Source organism: Piliocolobus tephrosceles, chromosome 17 (genome assembly GCF_002776525.5).
Source record: "Piliocolobus tephrosceles isolate RC106 chromosome 17, ASM277652v3, whole genome shotgun sequence".
NCBI classification, from domain to species: Eukaryota; Metazoa; Chordata; class Mammalia; order Primates; family Cercopithecidae; genus Piliocolobus; species Piliocolobus tephrosceles.
In genome coordinates this window covers 10,615,110-10,641,737 of record NC_045450.1, presented here as the reverse complement: position 1 = coordinate 10,641,737, position 26,628 = coordinate 10,615,110, and the positions used below count along the sequence as shown (strand labels likewise).

General features: G+C 48.2%; 1 protein-coding gene across 1 annotated transcript in view; it reads left to right on the top strand.

Moving 5' to 3' along the window:
• TEKT5 (tektin 5) overlaps nt 1–25,070 on the top strand; it is a 65,934-nt gene extending 40,864 nt beyond the window's left edge. The window contains exons 6-7 of the mRNA XM_023231138.1: nt 16,735–16,889; nt 24,775–25,070. Coding sequence (XP_023086906.1) covers nt 16,735–16,889; nt 24,775–24,991 — 372 coding nt within the window. The 3' untranslated portion in view covers nt 24,992–25,070. The remainder of the gene's footprint in view (nt 1–16,734; nt 16,890–24,774) is intronic.
• Nucleotides 25,071–26,628: the final 1,558 nt, after the last annotated feature.

Below are 26,628 nucleotides of genomic sequence, written 5' to 3'. Positions count from 1 at the left end.
CAGGCTGTGCCCCAGAAGCCTCTTTTCCCCAGATTCCTCCAGCTTCATGGGAACAGGAAGGTTAACATCCCTGTGGAGGGGGCCTGCAGTGGGGAAGCCCCTCAGAGCTTGGGGGATGGGCAGAGAGATGCCGGCTCTGTCTGTGCATGTGTGTGTCTCTGCCTGTGTATACAAGGGATTGTTCTAGCTGACCTGGAGAGGGTGCGGTGTGTGTGTGTGTCTGCCTGTGTATACAATGGATTGTTCTAGCTGATCTGGAGAGGGTGCCGTGTGTGTGTGTCTGCCTGTGTATATAAGGGATCGTTCTACCTAGCCTGGAGAGGGTGGGAGGGCAGGTAGGGAGAGGAGCAGGACTTTCCTCTGGCATTTTTCAGATTGTGTGGGAGAAAAGCATGCACTGTGGGAAGAGCTGCATGCCACCTTTTCTCTGTGACCAGAGAGGTGTCTGCGTCTGCCAGCTCTGTGTGCCAAGGCAGTGAAGGGGTCCATACCTGCTAAGGTTTTCAAGAGTTCCTTCTCCCAGACCCTGTGCTAATCACGTTGCTGGATTGTCTCACTAAACCTCACCTCCAGCCCATGGACTAGGAATGATTATGACCCCTGCTGTAGTGGAAAGGCTCAGAGAGGGTAGGACATTGGCCCAAGGACACCCAGCTTGGATATGCTGGAGCTGGGATTCAGACAGTCTGGTGCCAGTGCTTCTCTTGTCTTTTTCATTTTTTGGAGTCTTGCTCTATCGCCCAGGCTGGAGTGCATTCGTGCCATCTTGGCTCACTGCAACCTCTGCCTCCCGGGTTCAAGTGATTCTCCTGTCTCAGTCTCTCAAGTAGCTTGGATTACAGGTGCCCACCACCACACCTGGCTATATATATTTTTTTTTTTTTTGTATTTTTAGTAGAGATGGGGTTTCGCCATGTTGGTCACGCTAGTCTCAAATCCCTGATCTCAGGGGATCCTCCTGCCTCGGCGTCCCAAAGTACTGGGATTACAGGTGTGAGCTACCGCACCCGGCCGTGTACTCTTGTCTTAAACACACACCTCATGGTGTGTATTTATCCATCCAGAGAGCCAGTGTTCACTGAGCACCTACTAATTGATTAATAGATGCAAATTCCTTGGAAAAGTGCCTGGTACACAATAGCAGTATGCTAAGTGTTGCATATTATCATCATCATCATTATTATTTACTGTGTTACAGACATTGATCCCATGTAGGCACTGGGAATTCAGAAGTGAGCAAAACAGACCAAAACCCCTCCCCAGAGGAAAAGCTTGCTTTTTGGTTAGGGGAATTAACAACAAAATTAATGAGTAAAATATACAGTATGTCAGGGATAAGGGCTAGAGAGAAAATGAAGCAGGGAAGCAGGCGATTGGGGGTGCTGGCTGGTTTAGGGCTGCAATTTAAACTGGGATGTCAGGGAAGGGCTTCTTGGCTTTTTAGCCATAGCCTGAAGGAGGTGAGATAATATGTGGCTACCTGGGGAGGTCCATCCCAGGTGGAGGGGCAGCTCCCCCATTTGATCTTGTCGCATTGGATTGCCCTGCAGAAAGACCGTGTCACTCAACTGTCCCTCCAGCTCAGGATGGTCTTCCTCCTCAGCATGAAGGAGGCTTCCTCCTCAGCATGAAGCTTCAACCTGCTCTGTCTGCAGCCCCTGCTCCTGGCCAGCCCATGCAGCCATCTGCCTCTCCGGCATTGGGAGTCCCATTCCTCAAACTTCTGGAAGCTGTCGTGGTGCCCCAGTGTTTCTAGTGCACAAGCAGGGGCTGCTCCCCAGACAGAGTGGGTGTGGCTTTTTTTTTTTTTTTTAAGATGGAATCTTACTCTGTCACCCAGGCTGGAATGCAATGCCACAATCTCGGCTCACTGGAAGCTCTGTCTCCCAGTTCAAGCGATTCTCGTGCCTCAGCCTCATGAGTAGCTGGGATTATAGGCACACACCACCACCCCTGGCTAATTTTTGTATTTTTAGTGGAGACTGGGTGTCACCATGTTGGCCAGGCTGGTCTCGAACTCCTGATCTCAGGTGATGCACCTGCCTTGGCCTCCCAAAGTGCTGGGATTACAGGCGTGAGCCACCTACCCGGCCAGATTTCCTCCCTTCTAATGAAGATGACCCTGGCCTTGAGTGACAGAGTCTGGACAAGATGTTAAGAGGCATGTTTTTTGGCAGAGGGCACACCCACATGGGCAGATTTGCCTTGGGTGTGAGTCATCGAGAGGTTCTAGGGAAGCCAATTCTGGAAAACCTGCAGACAGGCCCTGTAAAGAAATGGGAGCGGGACCAGGCGCAGTGGCTCACACCTGTAATCCCAGCACTTTGGGAGGCCAAGCTGGGCAGATCACTTGAGGTCAGGAGTTCAAGACCTGCTTGGCCAACATGGTGAAACCCTGTCTCCACTAAAAATACAAAAATTAACCAGGCATCGTGGCTCATACCTGTAATCCCAGCTACCAGGGAGTCAGAGGCAGGAGAATTGCTTGAACCCGGGAAGCAGAGGTTGCAGTAAGCCGAGATTGCGTCCCTGCACTCCAGTGTGGGCAACAGAGCAAGACTTAGTCTCAAAAATAAAAATAAAAATAAAAAAAGAAATGGCAAGGGGGAGGAGGAGGGGACAACAGGGGGAGGAAGAAAGTGGAACAGGGTGGGGGTGGTAGAGAAACAGGCAACTGTCAGTTCCAGTCTAAACCTGGGAAGGATATGGGATGGGAACAGGCTCCGCAGTGGTCTCTGCCCCTCAGTGTCCTCCTCCTAGCTCTGCTTCAATTCTCTTTCACCTGTGTGATCTATGTACCAAGTGCAGGAGCGCCATGTTCTCAATTTTACCATATTCATGTGTCACCTGGACCATTACTGACTTTGTATTTCTATTTAAATTGAGTCACCTCAAAATTTCAAAAAATAGGCTGAGTACAGTGGCTCATACTTGTATTCCTGGCACTTTAGGAGGCCGGTGTGGGAGAATCACTTGAGCCCCAGAGTTCGAGAGCAGCCTGGGCAACAAGGTGAGACCCAGTCTCGGCAAAAAAAACACTAAACTAGCTGAACATGGTGGTGTACGTCTGTAGTCCTAGCTACTCAGGAGGCTGAGGTGGGAGGATCACTTGAGGCCTAGAAGGTCGAGGCTGCAGTGAGGAGAAATTGTGCCACTTCTCTCCAGCCTGGGTAAGAGACCCTGTGTTAAAAAGAAAAAGATAATTTTTTTTTTTTAAATGTATTTAAGAGAGACACCGCTGGGTGCATTGGCTCATGCCTCTAATCCCAGAACTTTGGGAGGCTGAGGCAGGAGGATGGCTTGAGGCTAGGAGTTCAAGACCAGCCTGGGCAACATAGCAAGACCCCATCTCTAAAAAAAATTAGCCAAGCATGGTGGCACACACTTGTAATGCCAGCTACATAGGAGGCTGGGTTGGGAACATCACTTGAGCCCAGGCGTTCTAGGCTGCAGTGAGATACGATAGTGCCACTGCACTCCAGCCTGGGCAACATAGTGAGATCCAATTTCTACAAACAAAATAAAAATAAAAAAAATAGCCAAGTATGGTGGCATGTACCTGTAGCACCAGTTACTCAGGAGGCTGAGGTAGGATGATCACTTGAGCCCAGGATTTTTAAGGTTGCAGTGAGCCATGATCATGCCATTGCACTCCAGCCTGGGCAATGGAGAGAGATCTTGTCTCTAAAAATAAATAAAATTAAAAATGAAAATAAAAGAGAAACTTCAGGTCACTTGAATAAATGGAAAACCATCAGCACTTGCTGTAACCTGAGGGTAGCTAGAAAATAAATACAAGGAAAGCAGAGCCAACCATTCAAATGCAGTCTGAGCCTGTGGCCTGCAGAAACTGCTCCATGCTGAAGCTGCTGTTTGTGAACCATGCAACATGGCCAAGGGCTAGAGAGACAAAGATAGGCTGGCACCACGTGGGGCCTCATGTCTGGAAATGGTCAGCAGGTTTGAAAAAGAATTGACGAGGAGGTAACTGTCTCACTTCTCTCATCTAAAAACCAGGGAACGCAGGCAGGGTGTGGTGGCTCATGCCTGTAATCTCAGCACTTCGGGAGGCCGAGATAGGTGGATCACTTGAGGCTGGGCGTTTGAGTCCAGCATAGCCAACATGGCGAAACCCTGTCTCTACTAAAAAATAAATAAATAAATACAAAAATTAGCCAGACGTGGTGGCACACGCCTGTGTCCCAGCTACTCAGGAGGCTGAGGCAGGAGAATCACTTGAACCCAGGAGGCAGAGCTTGCAGTGAGCTGAGATCCGGCCACTGCACTCCAGTCTGGGCGACAGAGCAAGACTTTGTCTCAAAAAAAAAAAAAAAAAAAAAGATAAATAAAATAAAAATAAAAGCCAGGGAATGTTGCTAGAACCTTCTGCATAGGATTGGTTTGGTCCTATAATGAGATGATTCATGTGAGAGTCTTGGCGCAGGACCCGGCCTGGAGTAAACACTTGATAAATGGTCGTGTGTGGCTGTGCTGTTGTTCCTCTGCTTACACAGGAATTCCAGGACAACTAATATGGTGCCTTTTTTGTGGCCCTGTCCCCCACCCATGTGCTGTACATCAAAGGCATCTAATACATGTTTTTAACAGGAGGTGGAAGGGACTTGAGTTCCTGTGATGCTGGAAGTGACCATTTGTCTCCCTTGTAGCGTGCACTCGTTCGTATACGCTTAACAAGTGTTTGTTGCATAAAAAGCAAACAGAGTGTAAACTCCACCTGAATGTCCACTCCACAAGGACAGGGTTTTCCAGGTGTTCTGCTTACTGCTGGATCCACCGCCTGAAACAGTGCTTTGCACTAAATAGGTGCTCAATGAACATTTGTTGCGTCGACAGATGAATCAGTGACTCTGAATGAATGAATGAATGAAGAAAGGATTGAGCTTATGAATGAGTATTAGCTCTTCCTTTCCCAGACCCAGGAGACAGGCCTTTTGTAAAGTTTCAGGTCCCCATCAGAGGCTGGCTGAGCCCTGAGCATGGTGACCAGGGAATGGAGAAAGTGAACAAAGAAAGAGACCAAGTGGGCTCGGGTCACTGGCCTGACACATCTCTAGATTTCTCTAGCAGCAGCACCTATTGGTGGAGAGGAGCATCCTGGGAGCTGCCCTGGATGGGCTCAGGGTGGGGCAGGGCTGGTGCGTACCACAGGCAGCTGCTGCTTTTTATTTTATTTTATTTTATTTTGAGACAGGGTCCCACTCTGTCACCCAGGGTAGAGTGCAGTGGCGTGATCACAGCTCCCTGCAGCCTCGACATCCCAGGCTTAAGCAGTCCTCCTGCTCATCCTCCTGAGTAGCTGGGACTACCGGTGTGCACCACCACGCCCAGCCCACTGGCAGCTTCTTATCACCTGCTGAACTCTTAGTAATGTCCTCTCCACCCCAGCAATAGGCGCTTCAAGTAAGGATGCCTAGATGGTAGGGGCTGTTTTCCATGACACGGCAATCACTGGGCAAAGTGGCACCAAGAAGCATTTTTCATCTATATAAGGCTTTATTTTCTTCTGCGCTGGGCTGAAGTGGTGCATTCTCAGGGCTGTACATCCCACCCACTGCCCCCACAAAGGGGAGGTTTCTGAAGAAAATCCCCAGGGCTTCCAAGAGAGGTGTTCCCCCATTGAGTGTTTATATGCCACTCACTCGCTGGGCACAGAACATTCTTATGGGATAATGTTTAACCTGCGTGTGGGCTGAGTTGCTGTGGCTCACGGAGGACCAGGTGAGGGGCCGGCCTCCTTCCTAGGTGGGTTCCGGAGGAGGCTGGGCCCACCTGCCCTCCCATAACCCAGCTTCCTGTCTTGACCCCACCAGTAGGAAACAGACATCCTTTTGTCCTCTTTAGGGAGCAAACTGCTGTTTTTTCTAGATTTTTTTGTAAGCTAATACGGAAGCCAGGACTTGTATTCTTTGAAAAAATTCTGTTTTAAGCAATTTCTTGGTGCCCATAGGGTATGGATGGGTCCATGACTAAAACAGTCATTCGTGCATATGAAGATGTGTGAATGTTTTACAGCTTATGAGAAAGGAAAAAAACAAAGTGATTGTAAAGTCCTTGAAGGCAGGGACTGGGTGTTACACTTGCAGTCACACCTCATTCAGGAGCAATTGACTGTGTAATCAGTTTTCCCCTATCTTAAAATCTGAGATGGGCAGGACTGTATAATTTGCAAGGCAAGTTCCCAAATTTGAGTGTGCATAAGAGTCACTGGGGGGAAGCTGGTTAAAAATCTAGACTTCCAGATCCCACCATGATTCATTCATTCAATTAATGTTGATTGAGCTACTACGGTAAGTAGGGTTTCCAGATTTAGCAAAGACAAATACAGGATGTCCATTTAAACTTGAATGTCAGATCAACAAAAATTTTTTTTTCTTTGAGACAGAGTCTTACTCTTTTGCCCAGGCTAGAATGCAGTACAGTGTTGTGATGATAGCTCAGTGCGACCTCTACCTTCTGGGCTCAAGCAGTCCTTCCTCAGCCTCCCAGGTAGCTGGGACTACAGATGTGCACTATATGCCTTACCAATTTTTCATTTTTTTAAAGGGATGGGGTCTCACTATATTGCCCAGGCTGGTCTCAAACTCCTGGGCTCAAGCAATCCTCTCACCTCAGCAACCCCCCAAAGTGCTGGGATTACAGGCACAAAGACACCATGGCCGACCGACAAATTATTTTTATTTTATTTTATTTATTTTTTTGAGACAGAGTTTCACTCTTGTTGCCCAGCCTTGCAGCCCAGTGCAATGGTGCGATTTTGGCTCCCTGTAACCTCTGCCTCCCAGGTTCAAGTGATTTTCCTGTCTCCGCCCCTCAGTAGCTGGAATTACAGGTGCCTGCCACCACGCCTGGCCAATTTCTGTATTTTTAGTAAGATGGAGTTTTATCATGTTGGCCAGGCTGGTTTTGAACTCTTGACCTCAGATGATCTGCCTGCCTTGGCCTCCCAAAGTGCTGGGATTACAGGCGTGAACCACTGCGCCCAGTCAAATTATTATTATTTTTCGATACAGGATCTTGCTCTGCTGCCCAGGCTGGAGTGCAGTGGTGCATCATGGTTCACTGCAGCCTTCATCTCCTGGGGTCAGGCTAATCCTCCCACCTCAGCCTCCTGAGTAGCTGGGACCACAGGTGCATACCACCACACCTGACTAATTTTTTTGTATTTTTTGTGGAGATGGGTTTTCACCATGTTTCCCAGGCTGGTCTTGAACTCCTGGGCTCAAGCAATCCTTCCACCTCAGCCTCCCAAAGTGTTAGGATTATAGGTGTGAGCCACTGTGCCTGACCTACAAATCGTGTTTTAACATCAGCATGTCTCATGCAATAACTGGGGCTTGCCTCCATGCATTCATGCTACTATAACCAAGTACCATAGGCTAGGTGGATTGTAAACAACGAAATTTATTTCTCACAGTTCTGGAGGCTGAAAGTTCAAGTTCACGGTGCCAGCATGAGTGGGTTCTGGTGAGGGCCCTCTTCCGGGTAGTAGACAGCCTTTGTTTATTCTTCACCTGGCAGAGAGCAAAGTAGCTCTTTGGCCTCTTATAAAGGCACTCATCCCGTTCACAAGAGCTTCACTTTTCACCACTTTTCACCTCTCAGAGGCCCCACTTCCAACACAATGGGACAGATTAAGCTTTCGATATAGGAATTTTGGGGGAACACAAACATTCAGACAGTCCATTATAAAACATACATGAGAAAGTGCTTTGTTGTTTATGTGAAATTCAATTTTAACTAGGAGTCCTATAGTTTAACTGGTAACCCTAATGCTGCACCAAACACTGTTCTAGGCGATGGAAGAACAGCGTGAACGAAACACAGCCCCTGATTTCTGACAGCTTATGTTCTAGTGAGGAAGCAATTTCCTGGTGTCCCCATAGGATCTGGAGACAAATCGATCCACGCAGACAAATAGATCCAGGAAAGAAGGGGGAAGCCAGGTGAGGGGTGGAGTGATAGAGGTGGCTGTCCATTTTTAATAGAGTAGACAGGGAGGCTCTTTCTTTGGAGGTGACATTTAAACAAGGACCTGGGGAGGTGAGATTTGGATGCAGTAAGTGTGTAGGGCTCAAGGATCTGCATAGATGATAAGCCCTTCTGGAAGATTCCGATGCAGGGGTCTGTGAACGCCACTTGGAGAAAAATGATTTTAGGGTTTCAAGCCTCATGTCCACCTCTGATGATGCACTGACCTGTTTACAGCCCCTCTCTGGGCCTCAGTTGACTCATATGTGCAGTGGGAATAGTAGTCACTGACTCGCTTTCTCACAGGGCCGTTGTGGGTATCAAAGGATGTAAAAGATGGGAAAGGACTTCGTAAACTGAAAAGCGCTCAGCGGGGTCTCGACTGGCGCTGTCCAATAGAAATACAATGCAAGCCCCTTGGGTAACTTTAAAGTGTCTAGTAGCTGCTTGAAAAAGCAAAAAAAAAAAAAAAATGTGAATTTTATTTCATTTTATTTGTTTTCTGAGATGGAGTTTTGCTCTTGTTGCCCAGTCTGGAGTGCAATGGAGCGACCTTGGCTCACTGCAACCTCCTCCTCCCGAGTTCAAGCGATTCTCCTGCCTCAGCCTCCCCAGTAGTTGGGATTACAGGCACCCACCACCACATCTGGCTAATTTTTTTTCTTTTTTTTAGTAGAGATGGGGTTTCACCATGTGGTCTGGGCTGGTCTGGAACTTCTGACCGCAGGTGATCCACCCATCTCGGCCTCCCAAAGTGCTGGTAAAACAGGCGTGAGCCACCCCGCCTGGCAGGAAATTGATTTTAATATGTTTTATGTAATGCATAATACTTTGGTAATATACCAAAGTGTTATTTTTACATGTTGTCAACGTAAAAATTACTACAGAGATATTTTATAACATTTTTCTTGTGCTAAGTCTTCAAAATCTGATGCATATTATATGCTTACGGCTCTCTTACGGCTCATATCAATTTGCACTAGCCACGTTGAAGTGCTTAACAGCCGTGTGTGACCCTTGGCCTCATGTTGGACAGCACAGGTTATATCATGAATATTATGTGAAGAGCCATCCTCATTGTTTTAAAACACAGTGTATTAGTGCAAATTTTGAGCTATAATCATACAGGAAATTTTAAAATATTTTTATATTTTACTTTTCCTTTTTTTTTTTTTTTTTTTAAGAGACGGGGCCGGGCACGATGGCTCACACCTGTAATCCCAGCACTTTGGGAGGCCGTGGCGGGCGGATCACGAGGTTGGGAGATTGAGACCATCCTGGCTAACACGGTGAAACCCCGTCTCTACCAAAAATACAAAAAATTAGCCGGACGTGGTGGCGAGCGCCTGTAGTCCCAGCTACTCGGGAGGCTGAGGCAGCAGAACGGTGTGAACCCAGGAGGCGGAGCTTGCAGTGAGCCGAAATGGCGCCACTGCCTTCCAGCCTGGATGACAGAGCGAGGCTCTGTCTCAAAAAAAGAAAAAAAAAAAAGACAGAGTCTCGTTCTGTCACCCGGCCTGCAGTGCAGTGGTGCCATCACAGCTCACTGGAGCCTCAAACTCATGGGCTCAAGCTATCCTCTCACCTCAGTCTTCTGAGTAGCTACGACTATAGACATGAGCTACCAAGCCCAGATAATTTTTTTTTTTTTTTTAGAGATGGGGTCTTACTATGTTGCCCAGGCTGGTCTCAAACTCCTAGTCTCAAGTGATTCTCCTGCCTTGGCATCCCAAAGTGCTGGGATTACAGGCATGAGCCACTGTGCCCAGACCTTATTTTATTTTTTAAATTGACACAATAATTGTGCATATGTTTTGATGCACACCATGTATAGTGATCAGGGTTACTTGCATTTCCATCATATCAAACATCATTTCTTTGTGTTGGAAACATCCACTATCCTCCTTCTAGCTATTTGGAGCTTATGTCATAGTCATCCTGCAGTGGCATAAAACACTGGAACTTATTCCTCCCACCTCGCTGTAACTTTGCATCCTTTAAGAACTCACTCTCTATCCCCCGCCCTTTCCCTTCCTCTTCCAGGCCTGTAGTATCCTCTGTTCTACCATTTCCTTCTATGAGATCAACACTTTAGCTTCACATATGAGTGAGAGCATGCGGGGTTTAACTTTCTGTCCCTGGTTTACTTCAACGGTAGAATATTGAACAGTAAAGTGAAACAGACCAGTGACACAACAATATGAATGATTCTTACAATAGGCTAAGTAAAAGAAGCCAGACTAAGGGCAACAGATCAACAGATGATCACCATTGAAAAGATAGTTCCCAAGAAGAGGGTGCATTCCACAGCACAGAGTCCACAGGGGGAGCACTGGGGTGGCTCAGGAAGGAGGGAGGGAGGGGGAGAATTGTGGGCAGGAGCCTTTGTTATGGTTTCCGTGGGAAGGACAGGGTGGGGCAGGGTAAGAGGCTTAGGGATGGCTAATTAGGATCATTTCAATGGGCTCTGGGGGATAGGGACTGTCCCTAGTTGAATAGTACCTGGCCTGGGGTGATTAGAGCAGGTGTATTGTGGCCTGGTGGACAGTGAATGCCCAGTAAAGGAGGTGGTCAGACTGTGGGCTCTAGGTTGGTTGCTCTGCATCTGAAGAGTATGCTCCAATGTGACTTGTCTGCTTATCTCTAGGAACTGGCTAACCCTGGGAGGGCCAGTGCCTCTAGAGTCAGCAAGGCCTCAGATATCAAAGCTCCAGAACACAAAAGATAAGACGTGTGTCATGTACTCATACAGCAAGAGGTTTGGCCGGGGGCATGACAATCCAGATTGGTTTGGGTGAATGTCAGTAGCTCTGTCATTTCTCGGCTCTGACAGCCTGCGGCCAGCCCCTTAGCTTTTAACAGGAAGAAAGATTTCAAGAAATTGCCTGAACTGAGCTTCTTCAGAGCTTGTTGCTCTCTGCGACTGTTCTTTGGAGCTAGTCTTGTGCTAGAAGTTGTGAAGGCTTTGCCTAATTCCAGTTGAGACGTTCAAGGGACAGGATCCCTTTCTCCTCCTTTCATGTGATTATTTATTTATTTTTTAGACAGTGTCTTACTCTGTCACCCAGGCTGGGGTGCAGTGGCATGATCTCAGTTCACTGCAGGCTCAACCTCCCCTGCTCAACTGATGCTCCTGCCTCAGCCTCCCTTGTAGTTGGGACTACAGGCGTGCATCACCATACCTGGCTAATTTTGTCTATTTTTTGTAGAGACAAGGTCTCCCTATGTTGCCCAGGCTGGTCTCAAACTCCTGGACTCAAGTAATCCTCCCACCTCATCCTCCCAAAGTGCTGCAATTACAGGCATGAGCTACCATGCCAGGCCTCTATGTGATATTAATGCCCAACTCCAAACCTGGTGGGGTCTGGGGGAATCTAGGGGTTTCTAGTGCCTGCTGATAATCACCCAAGTGTATTGGGAGATGAGGAATGGTATTTTCCTCTCCCTTGGAAATACCAGGCCCCTCTTGGCTGCAACGTCTCAGTGGTTGGTGCTTGCGGACCATGGGAGGAGAGTGTAGGGATAGGAGCCTCTTTCGGTTAATATCATCTCTGATGCTCACCCCTCAGGCCCCACCCGAACCCGCCTGCCCACCTGTACCACCTGGGCTAATCTACATGCTTCTCTGAAGACCTGCTCTTCAAAAAGACCAACACAATGCAAAGGAAAACCATAATATACCACTACATATTCACAAGAACAGCTAAAATTAAAAAGACTGACCACACTAAGTACTGGCGAAGGTGTGGAGCAACTGGCACTCTTGAATACTGCTGGTGGGAATGAAAACTGGAAACTTGGGGGAAAACTTTGACAGTTTCTTAAAAAGTGAAACATTGACCTAGTCTATGATCCAGCTATTCCACTCCTAGGCATTTACCCAAAAGAAATGAAAGTACACATCTCCCCAGAGACTCAAATACAAATGCTCATAGCAGCTCTTACTTGTAATAGCCCCAAAGTGGAAACAACCCACATGTCCATCAACAGGTGGCTGGATGAAAATTGTGGTGTAGCTATACAGTGGAATATTGTGCAATGAAATGAAACAGATGACTGATACACACAACAACATGAATAATTCTCAAAGTAATTATGCTGAGTGAAAGAAGCCAGACCCACCCCCCTCCAAAAAAAGAAAAAAAAATATATATATGCATATATAGAGAGAGTCAGATTCTGATGCTAGAAAGGCAAACGAATGCATTGTGACAGAAGTGTTTATCTGTGGTCAGTGGTTGCCTAGGGTAGGCGGAGGCAGGAGGGAGGGATCATAAACAGGTATACAGAAACCTTTGAGAGTGATGGATTCATTCATTATCTTGATTATGGTGATGGCTTCATGGGTATATACATAAGTCAAAACTCAGCTAATTGTAAACATTAAACATGTGTAATTTATTGTATATCAACTCTGCCTAAAAGCTATAAAGCTTTAAAAAAAGAAATCTGTGTTTTAAAAAGTCATGTACAAGCCAGTCATGGTGGCTTGCATGCCTGTATTCTCAGTGCTTCAAGAGGTCGAGGCGGCAGGATCACTTTAGGTCAGGAGTTTGAGACCAGCCTGGGCAACATAGCAAGACACCCTCTCTAAAAACATAAAAAGAAAGTTAACTGAGTGCGGTGGCATGCACCTGTAGTCCCAGCTACTGAGGAAGCTGAGGTGAGAGGATCCCTGGAGCCTGGGGGGCAGAGGTTGCAGTGAGCCATGATCCCACCATTGCTCTTCAATTCGAGCAACAGAGACCCTGTCCCACAGAGGAGGAGGAGGGGAAGAAGGGGGGGGGGGGGGGGGGGGGGGGGAGGGAGAAGGAGGGGAGAGGGAAGGAGGGAGGGAAGGAAGGAAGGAGAAAAAGGAGAAAGAAAAAGGAGGAAGAGAAGGAAGGAGAAGGAGGCAGAGAAAGACTGAGGAGGAGGAAGAGGAGGAAGAAAAAGAAGGAAGAAGAAGCATGCATAAGCTTTAGGGGTGGGCTGGCTTGAGATCAGACTGTGAGGCAGTGCCAGCCTCCAGTCCCAAGGCAGATCTGGGAGCAGGCGCTAGGATGCAGAGGGGACACAGAAGGGGACAGGTGGGCCTGGTCCCTCCCCAGGAGTGGCTCACACTCTGATTGGGGGACCCAACCTACCTGCTGTGAACCAGTCTGTCTGAGGTGTGTTAGTGGAGACACAAACCTTTGCTTATGCCAGAGATGTGATTTGTTTCAATTGGGAGGATGGGATGAGGCTTCTTGGAAACAATGGTATTTCAATGTATTGGTCTCATATTTGAAAAGTAGAGTGTGATCATTGGAATGGCTGACCTCTGATGAGCACTTAGTATGTGCTAGGGACTCTGGGAAAACTGTACGTGCAGTATTCCATTTTATTCTTGTCACACACTTACTGGGCAGACGCTTTTATCACCTCCACATAAGGACATGGATGCCCAAGGTCTTATATGTGTAGATCTTATAGGTGTAGTGGTGATACCAAGATTTGGCCCCTGGTGGTCTAGTTTCCAATTCAGCACTCCTGTTATTCCCAATCTGCCTCTGGTGTGTGCGTGTGTGGATGGAGAATATATTGGAATGTACAACTGTTTGACTTTTTTGTTTTTTGCTTTTTGGAGATAGGGTCTTGCTCTGTCATCTGGGCTGTAGTGCCATGGTGCAGTCATAGCTCACTGCAACCTTGAACTCCTGGGCTCAAACAGTCCTCCAGCCTCAGCCTCCCAGGTAACTGGGACTACAGACTTGCGCCCCATGCCTGGCTAACTTTTAAAATTATTTTGTAGAAATAAGGTCTTGGTATGTTGCCCAGGCTAGTCTCAAACTCCTGGGTTCAAGCAATTCTGCCACCTTGGCCTCCCAAAATGTTGGGATTCCAGGTGTGAGCCACTGCACCCAAACTTGAGTGTGATTTGAAGGTGCGTTTGGGACCCTTCTGTTGTAAATCATTATCACTTATCACTAGTCTAAAATGGAAAAGGAAGATGGTATTGAACAAATGTTGAATGAATTACCCCACGTCACTTGCAGATAGTACTTTTTGTTTTACATCATAGTCTTGTCTGTCTCTTTCCCCAAACCCCCATGATTTTGATGACGAACTTTCAAGTAGGGCTTCACGGGTTGTTTCTTTGAATTATCCTCTTCATTCATTATATGAACACGGTAGAAATGCTCAAAGATGTTGACTTCCCATGGTCTTGTATCAAGGTAGCAGTCACATTCACAAAGCAGATGCCCTTGTATGGAAGAGCAGGTGCATCTCCACCAGTGACCCCATGAAGACGTTCCTGGTGGAGCTGATGAATGGCTTCTCTAGGTGGTATAGAGTCTCTGGGCAAATGACATTGAACTCTTCATGGTCATCAGTTGCTCGGGCACATCCTTCTGAGCACTGGAGGCCATCATGGCAGAACATCACTGCATCATTTCTAGGCTTCTCAGGGACTGAGCACATGCAATCTCACCATTGTGTTCTGCTGAGTCTGGGAAGGGGTGTCAGGACAGCCTGTCCTCAAAGGGCCTTGCCACAGGAGAGGGACACCGTGACCAGCAGAACTGCTCATAGGTCGAGGGCCACTGGGTGACAATAGGGCAGAGAGTGGATGTTTCAGTCACGGGGATGTGACATCATTTAGTGCCAGTGTCTCAGTTGTGGGTGTGTTTGTGGTTGGCCAAGTGTGCAAGGATGGGTTCCTTCTGGAATAAATGCATAGGCTTTTGAGCCCATTCTTTGTTCACGCTCTCATTCTTTTATTTTTTGTTGTGGAAAGTTTCCAGTACACAGAAGTAGAGAGAATCATATCAAAGACTCGCACCAGGTGCTGTGGACCACACCTGTAATCCCAGCACTTTGGGAGGCTGAGGCATGATGGCTGCTTGAGCCCAGGAGTTTGAGACCAGTCTGAGCAACATAGTGAGACCTCATCTCTTGAAAAAAGCTAAACAATTAGCCAGGTGTGGTGGTGTGTGACTGTAGTCCCTGCTACTTGTGAGGCTGAGGCGGGAAGTTCATTTGAGCCCTGGAGGTCAAGGCTGTGGCAAACTGTGATTGCGCAACTGCACTCCAGCCTAAGTGACAGAGCAAGACCCTTTCTCAAAGAAATAAAATAAAGACTTTCATATACCCAACACAAATGTTGACATTTCACCAATCGTACCTTGTATTTGACTTTTTCTGATTTTCATTGCATTTTCTGTTGAGGCATAACAGTCAGTAAAGCTCTCAGCTTGATGGATTTTGAAGATGAATTTTCATCTATGTTTATATCTGTGCAACCTTCAGATCGAGATGGAGAACATACTCAGACCTCAGCAGGCTCTTGCCTGCCCCTCCCTGAGATCTGCATTTTAATAAATTGTAGGATACAATGGTGACATCGTATTGGGAAAAATATTTTGACAGATAAAAACTTTTGTTTTCCTTCTTGCCTTCCTGCCTTCCTTTCTCCCTCCTTTCCTCTCCGCTCTCTCCCTCTCCCTCCCCTCCCTCCCTCCTTGCATTCTTGTTTCTTTCCCTTCTTCCTTCTTTATTCACTGATGTAGTTACTAAGAGGGTAAACTCTGGATTTGTTAAAAAAAAAAAAAAAAAAAAACAGACTGGGTGTGGTGGCTCACGCCTGTAATCCCAGCACTTTGTGAGGCTGAGGCAGGTGGATCACTTGAGCTCAGGAGTTTGAGACAAGCCTGGCCAACCTGGCAAAACCCCATCTGTACTAAAAATACAAACATCAACCAGGTGAGGCAGCAGGTGCCTGTAATCCCAGCTACTTGGGAGATTAAGGCAGGAGAATCACTTGAACTTGGGGGGTGGAGCTTGCAGTGAGCCCAGATCATGCCGCTGCCTGGGCTCCAGCCTGGGTGACAGAGCGGGACTCCATGTCAAAATAATACTAGTAATAATGGAAAACACATACAGATCCAGAGTTAAGTAATTAAGAAGGTAATTACTGAGAAGGTAAACTCTGGGTCTGTTTGAATACATACACATATATATATATATTATGGAAAAACCCAGATTAAGTGAAACTGGCTTAGAGATTGGCTTAGAGATTGTTTCAGATGAACAGTCTCTGTCAATCTGAAAGACCTGCCTTCTTCCTTCCCTTCCTCTTCCTCACTCCCTTCCTTTGCTTTCTTCCTGCTGAGCACTGACAGTCAACTCTAATGGCTATTGGAGATTCAGAACAAAACTAACCATGGTACTGGCCCGTCTTCCATGTCCACAGTGCCCCGGTGACTAGAGGGTACCTGAAGTGGCTTCTCAGGGTTTCTAACCCTTTTTTTTTTTTTTTTCCTGAGACGAAGTCTCACTCTTGTCCCCCAGGCTGGAGTGTGACGGCGTGATCTCGGCTCGCTGCAACCTCCGCCTCCCGGGTTCAAGCGATTCTCCTGCCTCAGTCCCCCGAGTAGCTGGGATTACAGGTGCCTGCCACCATGCCCGGCTAATTTTTGTATTTTTAGTAGAGATGGGGTTTCACCATGTTGGCCAGGCAGGTCTACAACTCCTGACCTCAGGTGATCCACCTGCCTCGGCCTCCCAAAGTCCTGGGATTACAGGCGTGAGCCACCGCACCTGGGGCCTCAGGATTTCTTAGGAAGGGTGAGTCCCTGCCCCACAGGTACTCAAGGCCAGGGAAGGGGTATCTTAAGTACCTGGCAGGAGGCTGACCTAGTTGACTTGAGCTGCCCCCAGGTCCCCAGTCAGAGGAGGTCAAAAGGGCCTGGTGGGTGGTGACACCTGTGTGTTCCCTCGCAGACGCTGCAGGAGATCTTCCAGGCTGAGAACACCATCATGCTGCTGGAAAGGTCCATCATGGCCAAGGAGGGCCCGCTGAAGGTGGCCCAGACGAGGCTGCAGTGCCGGACCTGGCGTCCCAACGTGGAGCTGTGCAGGGACATCCCGCAGTTCAAGTAAGTGAGGGAGGCCAGAAGAGGCAGGAGAACCCCTGGCAATCCAGGAAGGCGGAGGGGTGGGTCTCAGGAGCTCCCAGGTGCACTGGGTCTGAAAAACGGACCCTCCTTCAATCAGGACATGCAGTCCCACAACTCAACAGAGTGCAGGGTTGCGGGTGGAGTTCTGAGATGCAGCTCGGGCTGTACCACTGCGTGGCTTCCTCATCACTGGGAGCCCCACCCTGTGCACTGTGGTCTTCTCACTTGCCTAAACTAGCGGTGGTTTTGTAACTCGGTTGTGCTCTAGAAACCCTCCTGTTTTCCTTGAAAGCCAAGGCAATGAATGGTAGCCTCCCAGGCGGTGGCTTTACCTTCTCTCTCCAGGCTCCCATGAAAGAGGCACCTGGCTCATTCCTCACTCATTTCCCACCTCCGTCTTTGTAAAGTTCTCACCATGAAGCCCTGGAAGAGCCTCATGAGCTCCTGGCCAATGGATTCCACCCATCCTGCTGTGCTAAGGAGGCTGGTGTCTGTTGACGAAGGGCTTTCTCCCAGGACAGGGGGTGAGAAGCTCATTCCAGCCTAGAAAGGAGGTTTGTGGGGGGCGGGGGGCAGGGATTGTAATAGGATGATGGCCAGACCAAGAAGGAACAGGTCATCAGACTTGGGGATTATTTCCAATGAACGTGCTGTATGACTTGGGGCAAACCACCTGGCCACTCTTTTCCCCCATGCTAGGGGCATTATCTTAGTTGTCTATTGCTATGTAATAAATTACCCCAAAAGGTAGTGACTTGAAAGAACCACATTTGTTATCTCAGTTTCTGTGGGTTAGGAATTGAGCTAGGTTCCTTGCTAGGTTCCACATGTCAGGGTCTTCCAGAGGTTGCAATCAAGGTGTCAGCTGGGGCTGTGGTCTTATCTCAAGGCTGGACTGGGGAAGGTTCCACATCCAAGCTCACTTCCATGCTTGTTGGCAGAACTCAGTTCTTTGCTGGCTGTTGGCTGGCAGCCACCCTCACTCACCCATGGGTCTTTCCAGCAAGGTGGCTTGCTTCAACAAAGCATGCAAGCTAGAAGGACAATGACAGTACCAGGAGCAAGGACATCACAGTCTTTTGTAACCTAACCATGGAAGTGACACCCATTACTCTTTCTGCATGCTCTTCTTTAGAAGCAAGTCTCTAGGTTCAGCCCACACTCAAGGGTGTGATACCAGGAGATGGGGATCATTGAAGGTCATCCTTGGAACATCCTCCTATGGGCACTAACAGGGTTTCTGGTGGTGTGGGAGGAGACTAAGTTTGGCCTCATTTCAGCTGCTCATTTGCTCCATAAACCTTATTCTGCATTCACTGTGCCCAGGGCTATGTTCACTGGGTTTCATAGCAGTACTTCTTTTGACAAGATACTGAGTTGATATCCCCCAAGAGAAGAAGATGGAAAGGACCATCCTCAGGCTTCCTTGCGCACATTATTTCAGCCCTGGCCTACAGCAAGGGAAATTCACCCTGATGTCTAACTGCAATCCCTTGAGCTTCTTTTGAGTTCTATCCCTTTCAGTCTTACTCCTAGGGGAGTTGGGAAGTCCGTTACTCCTACTATTGTCAAATGGGAAGATACATTGAGGTCCAGAGAAGTTGAAAAAACTGTCCCAGCCACACAGTACAAAGCCAGGGCTTCAGTGTCAGGGAGTTCAGGTCTTGGTCCAGCAATAGACCCTGTTCCCTCCATCCTGGTGTGGAGACCCCACTGCTAGAAGTGAAAAGATGTCAAGAAGAAAGCTATCAGTTAGGAGAAAGAGCATAGATAATGAAGAAAAAGTGTTGGGTGGTGCCCAAGCGATGATTTTTGCACAGCCTCAGTTACCGCCTAAGTAACCATTTAGGAAATGGAAAAAGCAGGGTATGTGTTGGTGTGGGGTGGAGGGGCAGGCAACGTGATTCAAGGCTTTGAACTTGAGGGCCTGGGGTCCCTCCCACTTTGGGAGGCTGAGGCAGGAGGATCACTTGAGGCCAGGAGTTTGAGACCAGCCTGGATGACATAGCAAGATCCCATCTCTAAAAAAAAAAAAAATACAAAAATTAGCCGGGGATGGTGGCATGTACCTGTAGTCCCAGCTACTCAGGAGGCTGAGGCAGAAGGATTGCTTAAGCCCAGGAATTGGAGGCTGCAGTGAGTTATGATTGTGCCATTGCACTCCACCCTGGGCAACAGAGCAACATCCAGCAGGCCTGCTACTGGCTTGCTAGGTCTTCAGCCCTGGTAGTGGGCTGGATGGGGTCTAGGTCCTGGGTGCAGAAGAGTGGGGGCGGGGCTCTGCTGACCTGTCTTCCACCTGCCCCTGCTTCTTTGATGCTCAAGCTGAACCCCAGCACCACCTGGAATGGAGGGCTCAGGTGATCCCTTTGCTTCCCCAACAGGACTATTGTTTTTTTCTTTAAATTGAGTCTCACTCTGTTGCCCAGGCTGGAGTGCAGTGGCACGATCTTGGCTCACTGCAACCTCCATCTCCCAGGTTCAAGAGATTCTCATGCCTCAGTCTCCTGAGTAGGTGGGATTACAGGTGCCTGCCACCATGCTCGGCTAATTTTTGTAGTTTTAGTACAGACAGGGTTTCACCATGTTGGCCAGACCTCCACCTCCCAAAGTGCTGGGATTGCAGGCGTAAGCCACAGTGCCCGACCCCTACAGGGGACTTCTACAGAACAGGGCTTCTGGGGGAGTTGCCTGGAGGACCTACTGCTTTGGGGCAAGCTCTCTGCCTTCCCGTTTCCTGTTCAACAGTCATACCACTGAGGAGGACAGACAGAGAGCAAGAAGGTAGAGCATGTTTGGTTCAGGAGTCAGGCCGTGTGTGTGTGTGTGTCTGTGTCTGTGTGTGTCTGTGTGTTTGTACATGTTGTGTTTTGGTTTGTATGCATGGCTGTCTTGGGAACTGAGCAGATGATAGGATTCAGGCTGTCTCCCTTCTCCAGTGGCTAAATTGTCCCATCTACGCATCTACGCATGATCTTCCTTGTCCCCATCCCCTCCATTCCTGCCTTTGGGACGTCCTTTTCCTTTTCCTCCTGCAAGTGGTCTCTCTTCTCCTGACCTACTCCAATCACTGGAGTCCCATCCATGCCTGTCCCCCAGAAAGAAAGTTCTTTTAAAATTGAACTTTAAAGGCTAGGTGTGGTGGTTTAGGCCTCTAACCCCGGTACTTTGGGAGGCTGAGGTGGGAGGATTGCATGAGGCCAGCAGTTCGAGACCAGCCTGGACAACATAGCAAGACCCCATCTCTACAAAAAATACAGAAATTAGCCAGGCGTGGTGGCATGCCTATAGTCCAAGCTACTCAGGAGGCTGAAGCAGGAGGATTGCTTAAGCACAGAAGTTGGAAGCTGCAGTGAGCTATAATCGTGCCACTGTACTCCATCCTGGGCAACAGAGCAACACCCTGTCAAACAACAGCAACAACAACAACTGAATTTTAATTAAAATTAAATAAAGTTAAAAAATTCAATTCCTTATTCACACTAACCACATTTCAAGAGCTCAGTATCCACATGTGGCTAGGGTCCACCATATCAGACAACATAGCACCAAACAGCTCCCTTGCTCTAGAAAGTTCTATTGAACAGTGCTGGTGGAAGTTTCCAGGCTGCTTCTGTCACTTGTCTTCGCTTCTCTCTAGGCCAGGCTTACCATGGGGAAGTTCACGCAGCTTCATGTCCTCTGGTCCTGAGCACAGTTTCATTGTCTCTTCTCCGCAGAGGTGGGACCCCCAGCACGGTCCCACAGCCAAGCCACCGTCACAGCTCAGTTTGCTGCCTTCATTTCCCAGGGCTGCTATCACAAATTACTACAAACTGGGTGGCTACAGACAACAGAAGTTTATTCCCTCACAGCTTTGGGGGCCCGAAGTTCCAAATCAAGGTTGCTCTTCCTGGAGGCTCTGAGAGAGGCTCTGTCCCGTGCCACTCTCCCAGTTCCGGGGGACTGCCAGCAATCCCTGGCGTCCCTCAGTTTGTAGCCACATCGCTGCCATCTCTGCCTCCGTGTCCACATGGCCTTCTCCCCTGCATGTCTCCGTGTCTCAAACCTCCCTCTCCTTTCTCTTACAAGGAGATCAGTCATTGGATTTAGGTGTCACCCTAAATCCAGGATGATCTCATCTTAAGATCCTTAACTTCATTACGCCTGCAAAGACCCTATTTCCTAATAACATCACACGCCCACCAAGGCTTAGGACTTGAACATTTCTTTCTGGGGAACACCATCCAATCTGCTCCATGTGGATTTTCAATAACCTCCTAACCTTTCTCCTGCCTCTACTCTTGCCCCTTCCAATCTCATCTTACACAGCTGCCTGGAGGTTATCCCGAAACTCGAATCAGCATGTCATTCCCTGTTTCAAACCCCCTGCCCCCACCCCATGGCTTCCCACAGTGCTGAGAACAAACCCAAGCCCTTTAATTTTGCATGTGCTTTTCTCTTTTTTTGTTTTTTGAAATGGAGTCTTGCTCTATTGTCCAGGCTGGAGTGTAGTGGCGTGATCTCAGCTCACTGCAACCTCTGCCTCCCGAGTTCAAGCGATTCTCCTGCCTCGGCCTCCCGAGTAGCTGGGATTACAGGCACACGCCACCACACCTGGCTAATTTTTGTATTTTTTTTTTTTTAAGTAAGGACCAGGTTTCACCATGTTGGCCAGGGTGGTCTCAACTTGTTGACCTCAAGTGCTTTGCCCGCTTCAGCCTCCCAAAGTGTTGGGATTACAGGCTACAACCTCTATCCCCTGGGTCAGCCTCCCAAGTAGCTGGGATTACAGGTGTACACCACGACACCTGACTAATTTTTTGTGTTGTCAGTAGAGACGGCGTTTTGTCACCATGTTGGCCAGGCTGGTCTCGAACTCCTGACCTCAAGTGATCTGCCCGTCTCAGCCTCTTAAAGTGCTGAGATTACAAGCGTGAGTCACCACGCCCAGCCAAAATTTAAATTTTAAATTAAAGTAATACAATTAAAAATTCAGCTTCTCAGTTCATTAGCCCTGTGGGGCTGGTGGGTACCATATTGGATGGTGCAGATATAGACCTTCCCATCTTCACAGAAAGTTCTACTCCACGGCACTGCTGAAGCCCACTTTCCCTCTTGGCCTTCACACATCCAGCTCAATCTCATCTTTCTTCTCTGCTCAAAGTCATCTCATGGGAGACTGAGGGAGGAGGATCACTTGAGCCCAGGAGTTTGAGACCAACCTGGAGGCAAAAAAAAGAAATCCCATGTCTATAAAACCTTTTTTTTTAAATTAACCAGGTGTGGTGGTGCATGCCTGTAGCCTCAGCTATTTGGGAGGCTGAGACAGGCGGATCTCTTGAACCCAGAGGTTTGAGGCTGCAGTAGGCTATGGTGGCACTACTGCACTCCAGCCTGGGTGACAAGGAGACCTTGTCTAAAAAATTAAAATTAAAATTAAAATCACCTGGGTGTGGTGGCACATGCCTGTAATGTCAGCATTTTGGGAGGCTGAGTCAGGCAGACTGTTTAAGCCCGGGAGTTTGAGAACAGCCTGGGCAACATGGTGAAACCTTGTCTCTACAAAAAACGTAAAATTAGCCAAGTGCAGTTTTGCATGCCTGTAGACCCAGCTACTTTGGAGGCTGAGGCTGGAGGAACGCTTAAGCCAATAAAGTTGAGGCTGCAGTGAGCTATGACTCCGCCACTGCACTCTGGCCTAGACAGAGTGAGACTCTGTCTCAAAAAGAAAAAAGAAAAAAAAGTCCTCTCCTCAGAAAGTTCTAGAAAAGCAAAGCCTCAGAAGGAGAGGGATGGGGAAGTAGTACGGGGCAGCTCAGCCCTAGCTGATCCTGCCAGGGGCTCTAGACCATGACGTGCATCATGGAGATGTGTGCACCAGAGGCCCTTTGTACCTGAGTCAGCCAGTCATTGCTTGTGGCCACTGGCAGGGACTCTCCTCCCAGGTGAGATAGCTCTGATTGGCTGAGCAACATAATTCTCTGGAGAAGTGCAGACCTGTGGGCCGCTAGCAGCCAACACTCACTCATAGCAGCTGGGGATGGTGCCCTGGCCAGTAAGGAAGACTGAGTGAGGCTCTTACCTAGACGAGGCTGGCCCTGTTACCCTGTTTAGGAAAAAATTATAGGGCCGGGTGCGGTGGCTCCTACCTGTAATCCCAGCATGTTGGGAGGCTGAGGCTGGCGGATTGCCTGAGCTCAGGAGTTTGAGACCAGCGTAGGCAACACGGTGAAACCCTGCCTCTACTAAAACACACAAAAATTAGCTGAGTGTGGTAGCGGGCTCCTGTAATCCCAGCTACTCGGGAGGCTGAGGCAAGAGAATTGCTTGAACCCGGGAGGTGAAGGTTGCCGTGAGCCGAGATTGCACCACTGCACTCCAGCCTGGGCGACAGGGCGAGACTCCGTCTCAAAAAAAAAAAAAAAAAAGAAAAAATTGTGATAAATTACGCGTAACACAAACTTTACTATCAGTGACATTTGGTACATTCACGATGTTTGTGCAACCTTCACCACCCTCTAGTTCTATGACCTTTTCATCAACCCAAAAGGAAACCCCGTACCTGTTAAAGAATCTTCTACATTGTCCCCACCGCCTGACCTTTGGAAGCCACCAGTTAACTTTCTGTGTGGTTTTACCTATTCTGGACGTTTCCTATAAATACAGTCATGCAATATTTGTCCTTTCGTGTCTGACTTCCTTTGTTTAGCATCATGTTTTTCAAGATTCGTCCATGTTGTCACAGGTATTAGTATTTCATCCCTTTTTTTTTTGTTTTGTTTTGTTTGGGACGGAGTTTTGCTCATTCGGAGTGCAATGGTGCGATCTCAGCTCACTGCACCCTCCGCCTCCCGGGTTCAAGAGCTTCCCCCGCCTCAGCCTCTCAAGTGGCTGGGATTACAGGCACGCGCCATCATGCCCGGCTAATTTTTTGTATTTTCAGTAGAGATGGGGTTTCACCATGTTGGCCAGGCTGGTCCTGAACTCCTGACCTCAGGTGATCCACCTGCCTCGGCCTCCCAAAGTGCTGGAATTACAGACGTGCGCCACTGCACCCAGCTGTATTTCATTCCTTTTTATTATAGCTGAATAATCTCCCATTTTGTAGCTTGATTACAATGTGCTTATCCACCCATCCATCCATCCATGGACATTTGAGCTGCTTGCACCTTTTGGCTATCGTGAATAGGGCTGCTGTGAACATTCATGTACACATTTTGGTTTGAACACCTGTTTTCCGTTCTTTTGGGTATATACCCAAGAGCAGGACTGCTGGACTGTATGATAAGTCTATGTCTAACTTACGAAGGAATCTCCAGATTGGTCTCCTGTTCTGTTTTACCATCCTGTCTTATTTCTTCCTTTGTGTACATTACCCTTGACAGTTCTCTTGTGTATTTACTTGTCTACCTATTCTGCCTCTTGCTTCCCCTGGAGGGCTGAGCCTTGCCTGTCTTGCTTGCTGCTGTCAGGCACAGTTCCCAGTGCACAGTGAGTACATCTACCTTGAACCTAATAACCTGTGCCAGGCTGGGCACCATGGCTCATGCTTGTAATCCCAGCACTTTGGGAGGCCAAGGCAGGTGGATCACTTGAGGTCAGGAGTTCTTGGCCAACCTGACCAACATGGTGAAACCCTGCCTCTACTAAAAAAAAAAAAATAATAATACAAAAATTAGCTGGGCGCTGTGGTACATGACTGTAATCCCAGCTACTCGGGAGACTGAAGCAGAATTGCTTGAACCCGGGAGGCAGAGGTTGCAGTGAACCGAGATCATGCCACTGCACTCCAGCCTGGGCGACAGAGTGAGACTCTGTCTCAAAAAATAAACAAATAAAAATAAATGAATAACCTGTGCCTTCTCCTCTTCCCTCACCCCAGGTTGGTTAATGAGGTGTTCACCATCGACGACACTCTGCAGACCCTCAAGCTGCGGCTGCGGGAGACACAGAACATGCTGCAGCTGCTGGTCATGACCAAGTGCCGGCTAGAGCACGAGCTCGCCATCAAGGCCAACACCCTCTGCATTGACAAGGAGAAGTGCATGGGCATGCGTAAGACCTTCCCCTGCACCCCGCGCCTGGTGGGCCACACCTGAGCACCGCCCTGGCGCCTCGTTCCACGCTGGCATAAAATTGGAAAAGGCTGAGAAACAAAGTAAAATAGTATTTTGTTTGGAAGGGGCCAAATTTCTCTTTTTCGTACCTATTTGTTACCTGCATTTCTCTCTCTCTCTCTCTCTCTCACCTATTTGTCACCTTAGGAGCACAGTGTAGACCATGGTGTTTTAAGATTAGACTTGATAGCTCAAAATCTAGAGCCCAGCACTGTCACTTAGGACCTGTGTGGCCTGGAACAAGTTTCTCACCTGTGGTCCTCATCTATGGAATGAGGATAGTCCGAGGTGCGGGGGATTGCCAGCGGTGTGGGGCAGAGAGAAAAAAAAACCACCAAAATAACCAGGATTTGGAATCAGAAGTTCTGGGTGTGAATCCCAGCCTTGGTAGATGGAGTGTTTGTGTATGTATTTGTTTATTTCACGTGGAGTTTCACTCTGTCACCCAGGCTGGAGTGCAATGGTGCAATCTTGGCTTACTGCCCTCCACCTCCTGGGTTCAAGCGGTTCCCCTGCCTCGCTAGCTGGGATACAGGCACCCACCACTACGCCTGGCTAATTTTTGTATTTTTAGTAGAGAGGTAGGTTTTCACCATGTTGACCAGGCTGGTCTCAAACTCCTGACCTCAGGTGATCCACACGTCTCGGCCTCCCAAAGTGTTTGGACTACAGGCGTGAGCCACCACGTCTGGCTGATGGAGTATTTTAGAAATAGCTATGGGAGGTCAGGTGTGGTGGCTTACACCTATAATTCCAGCACTTTGGGAGGCCGAGGTGGGTGGATCACTTGAGTTCCAGACAAGCCTGGCCAATGTGGGGAAACCACATCTCTACTAAAAATACAAGAATTTGCCAGGTGTGTTGGTGCAAACCTGTAATCCCAGCTACTGGGGAGGCTAAGGTGGGAGAATCACTTGAACCTGGGAGACGGAGGTTTCAGTGAGCCAAGATTGTGCCACTGCACTCCTCAAAAAGTAGTTAAACATAAAACTGCCCTATGACCCAGCAATTTCACTCCTAGGTGTTTACCTAAGAGAAGTGAAAACGATCCTCAAATACTTGTGCACGAATGTTCAGAGCAGCACTGATCACATTAGTCAAAGGGTGGAATGACCCAAATGTCTATCCATGGATGGATGGGAAAACAGAGTGTGCTGAATCTGTACAATGGAGTCTGATTTAGCCATAAAACGGAATGAAGCACTGATCCACAGTGCATCGTGGATGAACCTTGAAAACAGGATGCTAAGTGAAAAAAGCTAGACAGAAATCTCACATAGTGTATGATTCCATTTATATGAAATGTCCAGAATAGGTACATCCATAGAAATAGATACGGTTGCTGGGAGAGGGGAACGGGGAGTGACTGCTTAGTGGGTGCAGGGTTTTACTTTGGAATGATGAAAATGTTTTGGAACTAGAAAGAGGTGGTTGCATAATATTGTGAATACACTAAATGCCATAGAATTGTTTGTTTATTTTTGAGTTGGAGTTTCTCTTTGTCACGCAGGCTGGAGTGCAATGCTGCAATCTTGGCTCACTGCAAACCTCCGCCTTCTGGGTTCAAGCGATTCTCCTGCCTCAGCCTCCCAAGTAGCTGGGACTACAGGTGCCCACCA